Below are 20465 nucleotides of genomic sequence, written 5' to 3' on the forward strand. Positions count from 1 at the left end.
ACTAATTATCTAGTGAGGGGTGTTGAAAAACAAGGAAAGTAGAAAAAATTAAAACCCAAATCCCCTACTCGTTCTTTACACCAAAGGGTCCCTGACAGACTGAATACTATGAAGTAAAAATGAAAACAACTAAAAGGAAAGATGAACAGACAATTTTTAATCCTAAAGTAGAGAAAGACTTTCTAAGCCTTTAACAAACACAGAAAGCAAAGAAGTTCTAATTTGACTACATAAACATCTGAAACTTCCATATAACCAAAATACCAGAAATAACATCAAAAGGTGGAAAAAATCTTTAAAACAGATTAAAAAAATTATAAAGTCTTTAAAAATCCTAAGAGGGGCCTCCCCTGGTGGTGCAGCGGTTGAGCGCTGGGCTGCGAGGCTGCCCACGGCCTCTGCAGCACTGGTTCATATCCCGGTGCGTTCCCTGGCCGCCAGCAAGGGTCCCACAAAAAAAAATAATAAAATAACACATAAGAAAAAGTCCAACCTAGGGCCTCCCCTGCTGGCGCAGAGGTTGAGCGCTGGGCTGCCAAGCTGCCCACAGCATCTGCAGCGCCGGTTCAATCCCCAGCCGCCGGCAAGGGTCCCACAGGGCGCGCAGACCTCTCCTGCTGCGCCCGCTGCTCCCCTCAGCAGTGTATTTCGTCAGTCTGCCTGTTCTGTTCCCCGCTCTGGTGAATTCTCTCGCCCACCCGCACTTCTGACTGTACCCAGTGCTTGTATAAATAAATAAATCTTAAAAAAAAAAAAAAAGTCCAACCTAGTTTAAAAAGAACCAAGACCAAAATAACCAATTCATCAAAGAACAATAACCAGCTCTTAAACCTCACTGAAAATTAAAGAAAGCAAACAAGCAAACTGTAATTATTATTTACCTATCACACTGAAGACTGAAACTTGATAATATACTGAGTTGAAAAAACAGAGATGAGCAGACATTTCCACAAACAAGTTGACAAAAGTGTAAATGTAAAACCTTTGATGGGGCAATTTGTAATACCTACTAAAATATTAAATACGCATATCCTCTTGAGCTACTTCTATTTCTGGAACTTATCCAACAAAATTACTCCAAAGATGCAAAGATATACATAAAGAATAGAAATACTAATTGCAAAAATAATAACCTTAATGGTCATCATTTAAGGCAATTAATGATGGTCTATCGTAGCCTCAAACATCACATATTATTAAAGAGACTGGAGACCGGGGCTGAGGTGGGGAAGTGACAGCCCTGAGCGGCAAGTCTGTTTTATCTGGCCAGTAATGTCTTAAAACATATTATTAACATGCGATCATACTTAAGAAGAAAAGAAATCCCAAAGACTCAAAGCCACAGGGGGTTCGCCTACTGCTTTATATATTTCTCTTACTTGAATTTCTACAATAATCATTTTGCAATGACCTTTTAACTGGAGAGACAAATAAAATAAGAGTTTCACTGATCCAGATGACATTAGCTAGTATAAAACTGAATCATTCAGCTGCAAAGGCAGCCCACAAAATCTGTCCAACCCTTTGAAATTGGAACTGAAGTAATACTCTCCTACAAAACCTAGTAAAGGAAGATAAACAGAATCCCTAAGCAGTAAATTTAAGTCAACCCACATTATCAAGGGGACTTGTGACAGAAGTTTTAGGTCTAATGAAATGTTCTTATTACTTCAAAACAAAAAACAATGTTTAACACTACGGGCTGGACAATCATTTCTTTCAGTTTTGAAATAGCTGTCTCTCAGTTTTTGAAATAGCTGTCAAAATTTGTTTCTGCAATTTGGAAAGAAACTTGATCTGTGTAACAGTCAATTTAACAATAATTATCCAAACACACACAATATTCTAGGGAAAAAACAGCAAATTAAGAGAAACTGTTGGTTTATCAGTTGCACAAAATAAACATTTGAAAATTTTGAAACGTGTACTCAAACCTCACAAGTTATGTGCTATAGCTTTAATATATGGCGACACAGAAATGCAATCACAGCTGACTTTTTTTAAAATCACCTTTTGGAAAAACAAAAAAATGCTTACATTAGTTTCCTTCCAAAAGAAAAGGAATCCCTCCTTTAAGAAATGTTCCATCTTTCATTTCTGCATAGAGACAGGCAGCGAGGAAGAAAAAGCTGCAGTGACATGAAAGGCTGAACAGGCAGGAAGGACAGGCAGTCACCGCTCCATAAAAACACCAACAAATGGTTGAAAGAGGCAAAGAGCAGCAAGAGCAGCTAAGAAACCGTTTCCTGGAGGCACCAAGAAAGGATGGAGACATTCGGACTAGGAGTCAGAGCAGACACTTAAAAGGGTCATCCATTTATTTCTAAGACGTGGGAAAAATAACCCCACTTCTGCCGCCTGCCCAAAGGCTCACGAGAATCTAGACCTACTGGGCCAGATTCACGCTGGTTACACAGGGATCGACGTGTGTCACTGCCCTGGAAGTTAAGTGATCATCAGAGCGCTCTAAACATTCTGTGTTACTTTGACAGATGCCTCTCCCCGACCTCAAAAAAATAACAAAATAAAAACACTTCATTTGCAAGTAACAAATCACAGGGGGCAAACTAACAATCCTTTCATATGTTACCAGGAAGGGCAAAGTGCCTGAATTCCTTCTGAACTGGAAGGCACTGGCGTCTTCCTGGTGCTCCTTGTAGGTCAACATTCTGAAGTAGCCCCACATTTAAATACATATTTTAAAAATCTAATGCTTCTCATTAGCAGCAAGATAGAGAATGCTTACAAGATTATATTCTCCTGGGCATCTCCAAATGCAGCTGCAGGATATAAATTACCAAGCCAACTAACCGCTTGCCCAGGTGCTGGGTGCACAGGTGAGGACCCAACATGAAGGGCCGGTGCCCGGGAAGGCGCTTGAAGTTTGCAGCAAGAAACAGATGGATGTACAGGAAGAAATGCACTAATAAGAGTAGCTCCTGGATCCGTTTCTTCTTTAAAACTGGAAAACCCCACTCACCAAAGCCTGTGCACCAATGTGAAGACTTACAGAAAACAGCTTCCAGATAACGACTGAGAAGACAAAGTGACGAAAGTCACCTAGTGACAATCTTCTGATGAAGTCACTTATGATGGTGACCAAGTGTGCAGCCTCTGGCCTGTGTGTACCTTCCCACATTGTTAAGCTTAATGCTCCTTAAATGATTAACTGGAGAGCAAAGGAAACAAATGTAAAACATATCTGTCTTCAAGTCAGAGGTGGTTTTAAAGGAAAAAAGACACATCTTCTGTATTAAACTGCACCAGACGTCACCCATGCTCTATAACCACAATAACAAAAAACTAGCTCCTAAAAGTGACTTAAAAACACTCCATATGTAATGGAAGAAGCCAGTGTGGCCCATAGAGGTTAGGGCACCCTCAGACCCTCTGCACTCACTCCAAGCTGCAGCCCGGCCAGGAACATCCAGGAGGGAAGAAGCACAAGACGCCAGTGAGAAACAGAGCTGCAGAGGACTCAAACTGCAGACAGCACTTCTAAAGGATCAACTTAGAAAAATAAGTACTTAATTGAAGCAATGTTAAGACAGCATTTCCAAACATGGGCAGCCTTAGACCTGGGGTAGTGGACACCTTACACCTGCTCCCAGGAAAACCTCAGCCAGACAGGCTGACTTACTTATCCTTCTGCTGCTGACCTACTTTGAACACCCAACTTTTAAAGCATATAAAAGAAATTGATATTTAGCTGGAAATGCTCAGTGAAGAAAAAATAAATAGGGGAATACTCTCGGCTGAAAAGCAGTATTAGACTACTAAAGTCCTTCCCAGTCCTAAAACTTTGATTTACTGTGTTAACAACAAAAAGCTTATCAGCAACTGTTATGAACCTTCAGCAATAGTCAGCGATGGTTTTACAGGGGCAGAAGGGAGGTGGTGTGCAGGACAAGCTCTGGAAACAAAGTCCACTCTTGGGAGCAGCTCAAAAATGAACACGTGCCCTGAGTTTCGAAGCAACAGAACCTAAAGCTGGTGGCTGGAGACCACTTTCCTCCCTCTGCCCGCCTGCCTCGGAAATGGTCTTTTCTCAACCTGTGTGGGGTACTGTGAAGTACCAAGTTTAGAAAAGAATTGTTTTATTAAAATGCCATTTTTGTCTTACAATTTCTCACAAAATTTACAATAAAAACTGAGGTATCTTTACATTCATTGACATTTATCTGTAGCTGACAAAATTTAAAGTAAAATTCAATTAGTAAATGTTGTTTCCAATAAGCTATACTCTTAAATTTAACACCCAAACTTACATCATGAGCAATTCAAGCTGTGCATCAATAATGAACTTCACTAATTTCTTGATGTGTCTGAGTAAAGCAAACTCTTCTGGGCCCTCATCAGATCTTTAGAGCAAGCAAGCTGACTTGACTCTGGTAAAGCTTAGTTTCCTCAGCGGGGACCAGGAAGTGGGAGGGGTACAGAGGAGGGGGGCACAGTACAACCACCACAAAATCAAAAGTGTCCCGGTGTGCCAAGTGCCCAGCTGCTGCTGCCCTCTTTCATTACGCTTTGGGTTGCACTGCGAGGCTTGTGATGGGTGGCAAAATTTCTAAATTTTATTCCTACGAGAAAAATAAATGAGGTTTCTTTTTCCTTCACCTCAAAATTTCCGAAAGGTCAGACAAAACTTTCAAAGGAATTATTTGTTCCTTTCGAGAACATTCAGAATATTCTGGCTAGCATAGAAAATAATCCCTTTCACACTTGGTATATTAATAAACAGCCATTTGCCTCTAATATCTGGGCCCTGACCTGTCCCAGGTGATGTGGAAGCTGTAAGCACATTATATATACTTACATATATAATTGCAAGTCAGACTTCTGAAAAGTTGTTACAAGAAAAAAATGCCTAAGTAAGAGTCATTCCAAGCCCGTGTCACCATCAAGACCACCATGACGTCACTGAGACCATGTTCAGACAATGTTCCCAGCAGACTCTGCCAGAGACAGAACTGACACTACTCGGGAGCCAGCACGTCACAAGGTCAACAGATCTCAGACGACAGCGATTTATGGCTTGATTGCTGTCTGATATAAAAATAGCTACTCACTGAAAACATTTTCAGAACAAATTCCATTCTTTTGATGCTTCCATCTATTACATAGCATAATTTAAATTCTAAATCACTTTCTTCCCTCTTCCTGATTCAACTCTAAGTGGCATTCCACATCCTATGCCAGCACTTTCAATACGAAACAAGTACTTAAACAGATGCTTTAACCAGAACCCCACTAACTTGTTCTATCCTCTTTAAACCTTTGCCATTTTTTTTACACCTTGCTGCAACCATTTTCATGTGTTAATTATAGAATCTATCACAGGCTCACTGCCTTCCTTTGATATCAGAAACCTGACCAGGGCCGACCTCATTCAGAAAATGCCACAGAAAAAGGAAATTCCAACCTCTCAACACCAAATTAAAAATACCTATGGTGAGCCTCAGAGTTTAAAACAAAGTGTATAATAAAAACCACTCTCAGTCCATGAGTACGAGAGGAGGAAACAGGTGCTAGGCGTGGCTAACTCACACTGGTGGGGGGGTGGACAACTCGCGTCAGAATGGCTTGTTCTAAATAGTGATCTGATGAGGACGTTACAGAGCATTTAAGAGGTTTTACTTAAGTCATAAGAATCAAATTCACTTAACAACAGTGAAAGTACATCCTAGACACTACAGCTCTGGAACCAGTGTGGCCTGCGTGTCCTTAACAGCTGCGGATTAGAAAGAAACAGCAATAAGAAGGCGGCCACCTCGAGTTAGTAACTTGCGCTCAATAACCAACCAACATTCCAGCGGCAAAGCCCAGCGGCCCGAGTCACTGCAGCGAGTTCACCAACCTCCCTGGTCCCGCGCAATGAGCTCACAGAAGTCAGGATGTGCACGGGCTGGATCCTTCGCTGCTTCCATTCTTGGTTTAAGATCTCCGTTCTTTCCAAAATTTTCTGACGGTTGGAACTAAACATACTCTTTAAAAAAGATGAAGGAGAAAAAGTGTTCATTGTTAGAAAATCTGTCATCTCTAAGACAGGCTAAAATCTAGGGTTTCTCCACGATACGGGGAACATGCCCTCATCTGCATGTGGCATTAGTCTAGACGGTCGTCCCCACATTCAGATAATAGGCAAGCGCCGCGCGATGACTCTGTTGAGAGTTGGGGGGGGGGGGACAGGAAATTCCTTCCATTCTTTCTTTGTTAACATTGTACTAAAAAAAATCACAATGACTACAAACATGAAACCCCTTCCTCTGTGTCTGGGCCCAGAGTTCAGCGCAGGACCGTGTTTCAGGGGCGCGCGGTCCCCGTCGGCCACCATCGGCCCACGCCGGGGGTGCTGCACGGGACCGTCTTGCAGGAAGACAGGGCCCCGCAGATCCCAGTGCTCATCGCTCCAACTATAAAAAACGGTCCCCATTTAAGTTAAACGTCATTGGGGGGGGCCCTAACGCACAGCGTCCTGGGGACAACGCCGTACCTTGACTTCGTCGGCCCTCCGGAACCGCTTGAGCTGCCGCAGCCGCATGTACTCGGACTTGACGCGCTTCCGCCAGCAAACGGGTCCCTTCTCCGACTTCTTCCCAGTCTGGCCCATGGCTGTTCTAAAAGCAAGGGTTTCGCGTTAAAAGCGTTAATTTAACCAGCCTCAATATGATACGTGCTTTGACCCCCAGCCAACCATCCACCACTGCAAGAAGCGACACACGCACCCGCGCAGCTAAGGGGGTTCGGCATGCACCGCTGCTCTTACAGCATTTCCTTCAAAGCACCAATTCTCATCCAGTATGACTTTTAAAAAAGGCAATATTATTCACAAAGATTCTCCACTCCTGACGTGGACAAATGTAAGCCCGTGACAGGATTAAAATACACTGTAACAAGTTACTTTTCACCATGAGATCCACACTTGTGAAGGGGGAAAAAATGTAGAAACACTAAACTTTTATCACTAAATTAGCTGTTCCAGACATAAATGCGTAACTTCAGATAACTCCATAAAGCAAAATATACAGCACCAAAAGTAGAAAATACACATGATGTAATAAATGCACACATTACCCTCATTCCACTTACATTTAACTTTAACCATGCTTCTCACCTTAGACAGTGACTTGAAAGTCTGCATTTTTCTATCTGGCACCACCTATTTACCACAGGGGTTTTCAGGCAGCAAGACTAATGGGAAGTGAATCCGCCCATCGTTAGCTGCAAGCTCCAGCAGCTAAATTATGTTTACATGTGCGGACATTATTCCGGATGACCAGTGTCTAATCTCCAGTGGAGCCACATTTCAAATCTGAACACGGGTCCTCTCCTAGAACACTGAAACCATCCTTGTATCTTCAAGGGGTTAGAAGGAGTTTCTCTGATAGGAGAGCAGTGGAAAGCTCTGGAGGTGTAAGTGCAGGAGGAGAAATTGCACAGAGAAAAGCCCTGCAGCCCAGGGCAAGAGGTGGAGAGTGAACCTCAGGTGAGGCCAGGCCGCCGCAAGTCTCCAGACAAGAGGTGCTGGCAGTTTCAGCAACTTACACCCGTGACCAGAGAAAGTGACTCAAGAATTACTTCCATCAAAACTTGGAAAGGATATAAAAGTGGCAGAAGATGACTCTCTGGCTGGAATATTCGAAGTCTTCAACGAGGTGCTTATATAAACCCCCAGGCATAGAGAAAAGTGCCTAAGGGGAAGACTGAGAGGAAGAACAAGGGCCCAGAGGTCAGCGGGTAGCGAAAACCACCCAAGAATGCAAGCAGCCGGTGGTTTGGCAGGGCGGGAAGAGGACACAGCATCAGGGGAACAGCGGGAAGGTTGAGCAGAACACAGAACTCGCGCTTATGGGGGCAAGAGGGCGGGAAAAGAAAACATCCGGTGCGACACAGACACAGAAACCCGGGGGAGCAGACTGGGGGAGCAGACCGGGAGGCGAGAAGAGACAGAAAGAGCCTTGAAAGTCAGTGGATTTCAAACAACAAAGAACGAACACAGGCAGCCCGCGGCCAGCAAGGGATAGGTGCAGGGCAAGTCAAGGCAGAGGTCGGACTTGACCTGTGAGAGGTAGCCCCAAATGACAGGGTCTGCGGGAATGACGAGGAGGAGGAGACTTCCAAGAGGAGGAGACTTCACACCCTGGATCAAGGCTGGGGGAGCTGCAGGGCGGGGCTGCTCTGTCCAGGGGCGACCTGCTGTGGTGGCAGAGGGGGAGCAGACAGTGTGCTCAGAACTGAAGTCTGAAGACAAACCCCAAATGACGGTCTCTAAGGGGCAGCAGAAGAGCGCAAGAAGAGTTCGGAGGTGGTGAGGAAAGGGCCAGAGGACACCAAAGTTAGGGACAGGTGAGTTTTATTTTTAATAATGATTCTGCGGCAATTCTTTGTTTCCATATCTATTAGTTATTGAACAGATAAGCAAGTACTTTCATGCAAACTGTTTTCAGACAGTTAGCACGTCAAGGGCTGGGAACGAAAAAGGGGTTATCTGCGCCTGCACCAGCTCAGAGCAACCACCGCCAGCCCACGTGGCCCGCGCAGGACTGCCCAGGACGCGCCTGACCAGACTCCTGGCGCACAAGGTGGCGCCACTACCGCCCACTCCTCTGAGGGCACAGGCCTGGCCCACTGAGGGCCACCGTCCCCCGCCACCCACACTGCTTGGGATAACACCACCACCGTCTCTGACCAAACTAACAGTAAGATTCCCAAGACAGCATCTCAAAGGCGACTCTAGAGCCGTCTCCATAAGAGGCATACATGGATAAAAACCCACCTCGGCGAGTGCCACAAAGCTCTTCCAAATCAATAAGCACAGAAATGAAGAGCTGATGCTACTGGGCAAGCTGGTGAATGTGCAAATGAATGATTCACTTTGGAGAGTTTGTGAAATAGAAATAAGGATCACGCCCTCTTAATCACAGCCTAAGAAGTAAATCTAAAAGTATTCAGACCGATCTGTGAAAGTATGGGGATAAACACGCATATCCATGAAGAAATAGTAAAATTTAAGACACCATTTGGACAAGCCGCACCGCCGGAGTATTCACAACATGTTCAAATCAGTCTCATGCTTTCCACTCCCGACCCGACTGAAGGCTTTCCAGGAGCAAGAGCCATTGTTCCCATCTCTGAAATCCCCGAGCTGGTTGTGTGACTGACAACCGGAAGTTTAAAAACACACACCACAGGCACATGGGCCTGCCCTGAGGACAGGGCAGGCCTCCCCACGGCACGCAGCCCCGACCTGGCTGCCGAGGGTGTGGGAAAGGAGGTGGCCGCTGACAGCACAGAAAAAGAGGGAGAAGCGCCCCACTATCAAGAAAGCCCAGAGGACGTGACCCTCGGGCAGGCAGGGGACCGCTGCCTCCCGGAGCTCTGGGATTTCCGCACGAGGCAGCTGGCGCGGCCGTCCAGACCCTGCCCCGGGGCGCCGCAGCGCCGACCTCAAAGCGGGCCCCACAGCCAAGTGCCCCGCGCCCGCCCCCCGGCCCGCGGCCCGGACCCGCCCGGGGACGGCTTCTCCCCCGCCCCGACGGCGCCGGCTCCGGGCCCGCGGCAGGAGGAACCCACGAGCCTCGGGAGGCGGCACCGCTGTCCAGCTCCTGACCTTTGAATTTCCCACTGGAAGGGCGCTTCCCGCTCCGCAGAGACGGAAACGCTTCTGAGCGGAACCGCCGCAGCGCCCGCCCGCGAGGCCGCCGCCCCCGAAGGCCCGGCCGGGCCCCGGCGCACAGCGCGGCCCTCGGAGCGCGGCCCGCCCGGCGCTGGCCCCGGCCCCGGCTCCCGACGACGGCGGCGCGGCCGCAGCTGGGGTTGGCACCTCCCGGGGCACAAGGCGCCCCACCCCGGACCGCCACCTGCGCGGGGGCGCTGGGTCCTCCCTCCCCACGAGGCTCCCAGTCCAGGGGGTGTCGGCACCCCGCCCCAGCGCCCGGGGCTCCCGCCGCAGGGCAGCGGCCGGCGGGAAAAGGTGCCGCTTCCGCTTCCGCTTCCGGGGTGGCCCCGCGCACCCAGGCCTCGAGGCGCCCAGGGTGGCCCCTCAGCCACGCCGAGGCCGCTGCCCGCGCCCCACCTCCTTCGCGGCCTCGCTGAAGCCGCCCTCGCTCGGGCGCGGGGTGCACGCACGGAAGGGGGGGCTGCGCGGAGAGGGCGCCGACCCTCCCCCCCCCCGGACGGCCGGTTGGCAGCAGGTGCGCGCGGCGGGGACACCACCCCAGGGGCTCTCCGGGGCCCAGCTCAGCAGGACAAGGCCCCCCGCGGACACGGGGTGCAGGACGGGGAGCCACGCTCTCCAACGCAACCAAGTCCCGTCGTGACCGCAAGACACTCGGGCCTGGTACAGCCCCAGTCCCAGCCGCGCGCCCGCCGGGCTGCGTCAGGCTCCCGACGGCCCCGAGCCGCGAGGCGCAGAGGGTGCGGGCGCGGGGCGTGGGCACCACCACGCGGAGGGCAGCTGCGGAGGGCAGGGCTCGCACAGCTGGCAACCGAGCTCATCGGATCGGGACAGGCGCGCTCCCCGGTGGACGCTGCGAAGGCGCAGACTGGACAGAGGCGCCCAGGGCCGCCAGGCCCAGACATGAACTCTCACCGCACCAGCGAGGGCTCTGGAAGCGCCGCTCGCGCGCACAAGAGACTGAAACAAAAGGAACTTCCACAGGAAGAGCCAGGTCTCCCAGCGGCAGAGAAAGAGAGCGCGTGCCAGGCAGCGTGGACTGGAGTCAGAGACACCTGCTCCAACTCACTTGTTCAAACAGATGTGCAGACACGAGAAGCAGCTCTGCCAGCTGAGATGGGCAGCAGACAGCACCGCCCAGCTCCGTGCACAGGCCTGGCGGGGCTGACACGCTGGGAGCCGACACCCGGTCCTCACGACGTCTTCATTCTCAACAGCAAAGTGCAAGGAGGCGGGCTCTGGAGCAGGTTCTAGGACAAGGACAGAAAAAAACACAAGCCCACATCAGGGAGGAAAGGAACTCTGTCTGACAAGATGCAAGGAGGGGGACACGCCAAAGGCAGGCCCCAACCCAGAGGGCCTCCCAGCGCCGTCCAAGGCGCACCTGAGCAGCCTTAATGGCATCATAACCACGTCGCTGAAATAAGGACCATGCACCCATGAGACACGTAAGTGACTAAATAAGTGGGAGAGAAGGGGCGATTCTCCCTCGACCCAAATAAGAGACGTGTTCGCAGCTCTATTCTGGAGCGAGAGCTCAAGGCCCTTCCCTGGAAGACGCAGTGACTGTTCCCAAAGCGGAGCGGCTGGACAGGGAACGATGATGTCACACAGAGAAGACACCACCTGCCCCACGTGACCACGGTCAGCACGTGGGTGGAGTCGAGGAGCACAAGTGTCCTGACAAGGTGTGAGCAGAGGGCACCCACCTCCGTGGGCCCTTCCCCAAACCTCATAACCCATAACCTCAGTTTAATCCACAGAAACAGCAAATCAACCCAAACTGATGGACATTTCTACAAAACACCTGGCCACCGCTCCTCAAAACTCAGGTCATAAAAACAAGGAAAGAATGAGAAGCTGTCACAGATGAGAAGAGACTAAGGAGCCGGCCAACACACTGGGCGTGGTGCTGGCTGACAGCCGAGGCCCAGTCGTGAGAAACTGGCAGGCTCCAAAGATGGGCTCCAGCTCAGGTAATGGTAAGAAAGCGCTGGTGGTTTCTAAATTCTGACAGATATATCAGTTGCAGAGATTTTAAATTATTCCAAAATAGATATTACTTTCAGAAAATTAAGTCACACAGCAACCAAATGTAAATAAAGATACTCATTTCTAAAAATGACATCCACTTTAAATGAAAAACAGAAGTATATAGAAAATGTTAAATTGCTATGCAAAATGTAAATAGAAAAAAATATACAAAGATGATATTAGATCTATTTAAAAACACAAACTTAGAGAAAACCAGGTACTAAATTCAACAGCCGTGCCTTTGTAATTCTTAATTTCAAGGGAATTTGAGGGAAAAAATTCCCACATGTAATCCTATTTTAAAACTGAGACATCATTTGAACAATTTACAAGTGGGGAAAAGAGCTCCATGAGCTGATGAGATGATCTACTTGAGGTGCGATAAGGCTTTCCAGCTACGCTGACAGAAGTCAAGAGCCTGAGTCCAGGCGAGGGCCACTGACACACATGAGGAGGTCACACAGACCAGAAGGGGCCCGCATAGGTCCACGCTCCTGCGTGTAAGCCTTTGCCCCAGCAGGAGACCTGAGTCAGAAGCACCAATCACAGAAAAGTGCATGTGAGTTTGCTGTTTGAATAGAGAAGTGTCAATACACACTCATTTGACAAATATTTATGGAGCATCTAGTTAATACATGCCAGGTACTATTAAAGACACTGAAGACTTAGCAATTAGCAAAACAGACAAAAAAATGTGTGAACACAAAGAACTTAAAATCTACGTGGATAGGGCCTCCCCTGGTGGCGCAGCAGTTGAGCGCTGGGCTGTGAGGCTGCCCGCAGCCTCTGCAGCACCGGGGAAGGGGAGGGTACCACCAAAAAAAAAAAAATTCTACGTGGATGGAAGCAATCAAAAACAAAGGTGAATGTTTAGCACAAAGGACAGTGTTAAGAGCTGTGAGGGGCAGGTCTACATAGGGAGGACGGATCCAATGAGGTGGCAAACAAGGGCACCCTGACAGCCTGGTGGAGTGCAGGCCGCCGCCTTGCACGCTGCTCCCACTACCAGCCCCAGTTCATCAACGGCAAGTCCAGGAGTAAAGCATGTCCTAATAAAGATTCCAAGAGTAACTGAAGTGCAGGTTTCTGTGACAACACAGTGCTTAGGTGACTGACACAGCTTTCCAGAATCTTCAACTGGCATATAAGGGTTCTGACCTGTTGCTGTTAGAGGAACTACAAAGAAAGGCTAAAAGATAACGTGACTTATAAGTCATTTTTGTGCAAACAGCCATTGTGTTGGCATTAGAAAGCCATATTACAGAAACAGATTTATTATAAAACTGGCCCTGAAGCTGTATCCTTCTAATAAGCTCTAGTGCCAGCTATTCAGTTTTAACAAAACAGCATCATTAAATGTACTGTAGATTTAATTGTATTTAATTTGTAACTTTCGTTTTGCCACAAGTTTATATATCTGTAAGCTTTTAGGGGGGACATATTAATAAAATTAAAGCAACGTCAACCCTGGGGTTCCATTCAACATTCAGCTTTGAAAGGCATCAATTAGAAGAAAGTGGAGTGCTGAAGTCCTTCAGGAATGGAGGGACTAGGGTGCCGGCTGGGTCCTGCAGCGTAAATGGAGATGCTCTAAGACTGAAACCGCAGCTGTAGTCACATGAAGGACAGACAAGAGAGTGAAGAGAACACAGGCCCCAGGCAAACCACCCTAGCAAAGAACCTGGACTTCAGGATACAAACTGAGACATTAGCGAGCATAGAGCTGTGACTGGCACAGACACACCGACCAGGCAGGACGCTCAGAGAAAACGCCACACGCCATTTTTGAGCATTTGGTCTCAGGACCCTCTTATTTATGGGCTTTAATCTATATTTATTTTTAGCATATTGGAAATTAAAGACAGAAAATTTTAAAACCTCAATTCATTTAAAAGTAGGTCTATTGGGCCTCCCTCGTGGCTCAGGGGTTGAAGTCTCAGCGCTGTCAAACTACTGCCAGCCACTGCAGCCTGAGTTCGATCCCTGGCCAGGGAGCTAACCCACATGGCACAGCAGACCTCTCCTGTCTCCCGGCTGCTCCCCTCGGCAGTGTATTTCAGTAGATCCACCTGTTCTGCTCCCCATTCTGTCTTTGGTGAATCCTCTCACCCCCCACACCTCTGGCCTGTAACCCCAGTTTTGGTATGCATACATAAATCATTGAAAAAAAAATAAAATAAGACTATTACATGTTTGAATAAATAACATTTCAAAAATCATCTTTTGGGGCCTCCCTGGTGGCACAGGGGGTTGGGACACAACCTATGAAGCAGTCCACAGCCTCTGCAGCATGAGTTCTATCCCCGGCTGGCAAGTGAGCAACCCACACGGTGCAGCAGACCTCTCCTGACTTGCCCGCTGCTCCCCTCAGCAGTATATTGCAGTAAGTCTGCCTGTTCTGCTCCCTACTCTGTCTCTGGTGAGTCCTCTCACCCCCTATGCCTCTGGCCTGTACCCCAGCTCTTGTATGAATAAATCTTTTTTAAAAAAAAAGGAAAAAAAATCTCTCTAAAAAAAGTCAGTGGCATCGTTTTACATTTCTGCCAATTTAATACCTGTCTTACTGAGTTTTTTTTTTCCTAAACCTGTCTTAATAAAAGACAGCTGGATTCTGAGCCTCCCTGGTGGCACAAGGGTTTAAGCACCGCACTATGAAGCAATCTGCAGACTCTGCAGCACCAGTTTGATCCCTGGGCAGCCAGGGAGCTACCCACATGGCACAGCAGACCTCTCCTGTCTCACCCGCTGCTCCCCTCAGCAGTGGATTTCAGTAAGTCTGCCTCTTCTGTTCCCCACTCTGTCTCTGGTGAATCCTCTTACCCCTGCCCCCGCATCTCTGGCCTGTACCCCAGCTCTTATATGCATAAAGAAATCTTTAAAAAAAAAATAAAACACAGCTGGATTCTCATATGTTTCTGCACTTAGTCTATTGTTTGGTTGAAGAATATGAAGAAAATATAGTCCCAATCAGAGTATTTAGCTAGAATAGAGTATTTGAATACTCTTTTAGGAACCTCATGCTTGGATGCTACATGAAAACTGTTCCATGAAAAGAAATTCACCCTGCAAGCCAGCCTGCATGCTGCTCCTGAGGAGGACACTAGTCTCCAGCAGTAGGTGCTGGTTTCTGAAAGTTTAGTTGCCATGAAGCATCTGAAACTGTATCAAAGAACTTTTCCTGCTCTGCTACCTTAAAATGCAAAGTCTAGCCATTCGGAATGGCTTGATTTCATAACATCATCACTCCTCACTTGAAAAACACCAGTTCACTAAGTTAACGCAGATTTTCCAGAAGTAGTCATATCACAAAAAAATCATACTTGATAAGTAGCATGGGGTTGGACCCCAAATCAATTCCAAGAGTTCGAATACTGTGCGAAAATAATGAAATCCCTAAGCCTCATTTTCCCAAATACACATTGGCAACAATGAAAGTTGTTGTAGCAATTAAATTATAGTACATGTAAAGTTCTTAGCTTAATGTCTGTCACAAAAATGTTCATAACATAATAATCACAATAACTAATATTCATTATCAATATCAAAACATCTAAAAAAAAATCATACTTGATAACCCACTAATCTCATCAGAAAGATCTCTATTTATTGGAAAGCCTGCGTTTAGTTACAGATACAAGCTTTCCAAAGCTCCTAATTTTTGCTTAAGGATCAAATGTTATCACCACCACAAATACAGCCAGTTGTTTTCCTAAAGTAACAAACAGGTTCCTTTTGCTGAAAAATGTTCACCAAACACCCAAGTCCAAATAAAGCCCTGTTCAAGGAAAGCTGGTGTTCCCAGCACAACAGTGGTGGCATAGCCACCGGGGCGTGAGGGAATGGGCCCTTCCATTTCTGCACAAATATAAAGGGCATGTGCCCTCAGGATCAAGAGTCAATGAAATTGATGACTTTTATTACTCCATCAAGGACACTCTTACATAAAATTGACTTTTTTCATACACCAGATGCTAATATGCTGGTGGTTTTTATCCACCATTGCCACGTATGTCAACACAGTAGAAAAAGTCTAATAACGGGCCTCCCCGGTGGCGCAGCGGTTGAGCGCTGGGTTGCGGGGCTGCCCGCGGCCTCTGTGGCGCCGGTTCGATCCCCGGCTGCTCCCCTTCCACCGGAGGAGGGTCCCACATGGCGCGCGGGCCTCTCCTCCGCCCGTGCTCCCCTCAGCGGTGTGCTTCGGTCCTTCTGCCTGCTCTGCTCCCCGCTCTGGCTCTGGTGAATTCTCTCGCCCTCCCGCGCTTCTGACTGTACCCAGTGCATGTATAAACAAAACAAACAAACAAATAAATAAATAAAAACATGCCTCTATAAAAAAAAAATCTTTAAAAAAAAAAAAAGAAAAAGTCTAATAACAAGAGCATTGCCACTGAAACAGTTTTAACCTCACAGACCCTCTCTGTGGTCCAGACCACACTTTGAGAACAGCTGCTGTAGCACATGCAGACAGTGCAGGAATGAGAAATCACAACACCCGCCTTTTGCTCACCTAGCAGAGAGCCTCCAACAGGCAGGACATTCAAATACTTCTACAAGACATTATTTTGTAGGAATTGAAGCCTAAACCACCACTTACAACTAAAAAAAAAAAATCTATGAGAATATATAATGAGTGAAACTTTCCTAAAATTGCCAAATGAGTTTGCCAAACATCTGAGCCAAATTAAGAGACTGACAGCTAACAAGACGTGCCAGGATTTTATCCTACGTCACTACTCTGCAACAGCTCACCAGCCAGTCACACTCCTGACCCTCCTGCTCCCCAAAACAACCCCATCCTACCAACCAACTCCTCAGTAGGCATACTTCACTCTACCTCCATAAAAGAGAAAAAAAGAGTCTGGCTGCAGGGAACTTTTTGCCTCTACTTTTATCCTGCAAAGAGAGGACACAAATACACGAGTTCACTGCTTGGGGACCCAAACATTCTGCCCTGCGACTTGCAAAATGCTAGTGAAACCTGAGTTTGATGTACTTGGAAAAGCAAGGAATAGAAAGGAGTATTATCAACCTGTTGATAAGAATTTAGCAGCATTCTGAAAGTGCTAAATCTGGGAGCCGAGTGAGAGACAGGCCAGAGTCTCCTGGAGGCTGCTGGCCCTGCCGTTCTCAGGCTGCAGACAGTAGCAAGGGGTCAGGGCTCCCGGACACTGGCGTGCAGCGCTACTGACTGAAGACAGGTTCTTGCCAGCCCTGGCTTAGTGCTGAGGCAGCACAGGAATAGTAACGTGGCCATTGCAGCTGAGAGACAGAAAAGATTCACCTGATGAAACATAAAACATATGGACCAGAGGGCCTCCCCGGTGGCACAGCGGTTGAGCGCTGGGTTGCGAAGCTGCCCGCAGCCTCTGCAGCGCCGGCTCGATCCCCGGCCGCCAGGCGAGGGTCCCACATGGCGCGCAGACCTCTCCTGCCGCCCGCCCGCTGCTCCCCTCAGCAGTGTACTTCAGTCCTTCTGCCTGCTCTGCTCCCTGCTCTGGCTCAGGTGAATTCTCTCACCCTCCTGCGCTTCTGACTGTACCCAGTGCTTGTATAAATAAATCTTAAAAAAAAAAAAAAAAAAAAAAAAAAGGACCAGAAACTAAACTATGAGCCCCTCAGTATAATTCAAAGATGAGACGCGAGATACATACTCTCCCTTCCACATCCCACCAGATGAAGCACTAAGAATAAAAAGGCAGGTGAAGCCCGGCGCCTTTCTAATTAGTTCTGTTGCTTTCCTTCTAGAAAGTCAACTTTAAATCTTACATCTCAAATGAGCCAACATGTAATCACAATCTAACATGCACTGAGTAAGATACTACGGCCATCAGCAGTGCGCTTCCCCAAGTGACTCCAGCACTGACCCTTGCGGGTGGACGGCACCACACAGCGCAGCCCCGAAGCGCACACCTACAATTCTGCACTCAAAAGAACAGTAATCTGTTCTCACACCAGAGGGAGGACGGGCTGGGCTGGCCCCAAGAAGAGGGCATTGATGATATGGCATTTTCTAGCAACTTCCATGGTCATTTTGCTGACATGTTGTTACCATGTATACCGACCCTCAACATTCTGAAGGCAGAATCATAAAATGGACTGGGTGGCTCAAATTACAAATCCTCAAGTATTTACAGAACCTCAGAATTCCAGGCACAGAAAGAAAAAGAAAAATCCTGGGTGGTCTCATAGCAGGAATCTAGAAAACCTAAATAAGGGACCAGGAAAAAGAATAACTATAAGAAAGAAAAAATCATAATCAACAAGCAACTATAAACCAGAGACACAAGATTGGGGCGGGAGGGAGCCCACACTCTAAGGAGGATGCAATTGTATGGGGAATATAAAAAAGAATAAAAAGAAAGCGAAAACAAAAAGAATTTCTATAAACATTGCAAAAAAAAAAAATTCCAGGCACCCTCCAACCAAGTAACCATCAGCTGGTCGTCGGGAGCTACAAAGTGCCACTTCTTCAGCCACTGGACCCACAGAACTGCCCACACCAAGGCGAAGACCCTTCAGAAACTCCTTTGGCTCCTCTGGACCCTGAATATCATTTTCTCACCCAAAAAAGTGGTAGTTTCAGGAAGAGGTGGAAGTAAAGGAGGCCGGGGCAGGTTAGAGCTATAGGCATCTGTTATCCCCCACACTTAAGGGTACTGCTGAGGTCCTAGAAAACTTCAGGGCCTGAAAGTATTACTTACATCAGTAGTCATCTTTTGATGTTTTTTCTACCAAATACACTGTCTACTGAATTACCTCATTACTAGAATATCACTGATCACCAATAATTAAGCCCTGAGAAAATGCATTTTGAGGTCTCAAGAAATTTACGGGAAAGCTACAAAAATTGACCAACTACAGGGAAATCAGTTGTATAATCCCTGCCATTATGTCTCTGCAATTTTCAGACCAATACTCAGATTTTCAGGCAGGAGAAAGTGCTTCCCTCCCAGCACACACATGTTGGAAAAGAAGAAACAAGGGGGACCTCAAACTCGGGGGGCTAGAGAAGACAGGGCACTTGACAGTCAAGGTCTAATAGCTGGTATTTCTGTGGGTGCAGCCTCCTAGGGTAAGGAGGAGGCACCCAATAAATACTTGGAGAAACTTCCTTCACTAGAGAATGCGTATGGCCAACAGCGAACTGTTCATTACCTGCCGTTAGTGGGTAACTAGTAACAGCAGAGAGTAGAGAAAAGCTGTTTTATTTATTTTTTTTTTAGATAATAAATTTTATTGTTATATTCCCCATACAATTGCAGCCCCCCCATTCTGACCCCAATCCCTCCCCTTCCGCCCCCGCCCCCCTAAAAGTGTCTCTGGTTCATAGTTTTTTGTTGATTTTGATTTTCACTTTCTTATAGTTATTCATTTTCCTGGTCCCTTATTTAAGTTTTCTAGATTCCTGCTATGAGTGAGACCATCCGGTATTTTTCTTTTTCTTTTTGGCTTATTTCACTGAGCATGATCCCTTCCAGCGCCATCCATGTTGCTGCAAATTGCATGTGTTTATCGTTTTTGAATGCTGAGTAATATTCCATGGTATATATGTACCACATCTTCTTGATCCAGTCATCTATTTTTGGGCCTTTGGGTTGTTTCCAAAGCTTAGCTATTGTAAACAGTGCTGCTATAAACTGTTTTATTTAAACCCAAGAGTAAATTCTATAGGAAGCGCTTTAAAGTATGAATATGCCAAAACAGATCTGTGTAAAAAGAAACTCTACCACTTTCGTTTCCATTACACACAATTCCGTGAACAGAACTGCACTTCTCTGACACTGTGGTCACCAAATGCGTGGCAGTTTTTCTTTCCCACACCCAACAACTCTGCAACACCAACCCGGCGTTCTCCAGTTTAGCTCACGTCTGACACTAGCCACCTGGAGATGGCAGCAGATCCCACAGGGCACAGACCTGGCAGTTCCAGGTCTCCCACTCCAAAGCCAATCACAAATCCAAGCTAGAGCCTGTGCTGCTGACCCACAGCCTTAAATCAGTGGTTCCCATGACTCCTTCCTAGAGTTTAATTTGCTAGGACAGTTCACAGAACTCAGGAAAGTTCCTTTACTATATTACCTGGTAATTACAAAAGGTGATGCAGGAGCAGCCAGAAAGAAGAGGTGCAGACGGCAAAGCATGAGGGAGGGTATGGGATACCCCTGCCGTCTTCGAGCCCCGCACTCGGCGCCACTGTCCCCAAATCTCCAGGTCCTCAACGACACACAACCCCCACCCCCACCCCTGCCTCCAGCCAACCTCTTTGGGTTTCAAAGGCTTCATTCCAGAGACTAAAACACTGGCCAGTGGTGACTGGGCTCCGTCGACAGCCCCCCGGCTCCCCTCCTCCACTTATCAGGCTGGTTACCCTGGAAACCAGTCCCCTTTCTTAGGTGCTTCCCAGAAGTCTTCTCATTAACATAAACTCAGGTGTGGCTAAAAGGGGTTTGTTATAAATATCAAAAGACACCTTTAACATTCTAATCACTTAGAAAGTTGCAAGGATTTCAAGACCTCAGGGCCAAAAAAAAAAAAGAGAGAGAGAAAGGATTAAGACCAAATAAGGAATATAGCATTCCTGATGATAAGTTAGAGTATCCCAATTTGATTGTTTGCGAAGCCAACCTAGTCAGAGACGTTTTTTGTCCCAAAAAGCCTTCAGTGCTGCGGCACCGGCACCGCTGTTGCAGGGGGCAGGGGGAAGATCGGCTTAAACAGCGTCCACTATTATGAATTGACAGAGAAAAGAATTTGA

The 20465-nt window shown here is 47.3% G+C and overlaps 1 protein-coding gene across 5 annotated transcripts in view; it reads right to left on the reverse strand.

Moving 5' to 3' along the window:
• EZH2 (enhancer of zeste 2 polycomb repressive complex 2 subunit) overlaps positions 1-20465 on the reverse strand; it is a gene marked incomplete at both ends in the record, with an annotated part of 55155 nt that overhangs the window by 26452 nt on the left and 8238 nt on the right. For 4 of the 5 annotated variants that reach the window (XM_084229345.1, XM_084229343.1, XM_084229344.1 and 1 more), the window contains 2 exons: positions 5885-5986; positions 6494-6610. In XM_084229345.1, coding sequence (XP_084085471.1) covers positions 5885-5986; positions 6494-6610 — 219 coding nt within the window. Of the gene's footprint in view, positions 1-5857; positions 5987-6493; positions 6618-20465 lie in introns of those variants that run through there. The other variant, XM_084229341.1, reaches the window with a different exon arrangement.

Source organism: Talpa europaea (assembly GCF_964194135.1).
Source record: "Talpa europaea genome assembly, chromosome: 3".
Classification (NCBI taxonomy): Eukaryota; Metazoa; Chordata; class Mammalia; order Eulipotyphla; family Talpidae; genus Talpa; species Talpa europaea.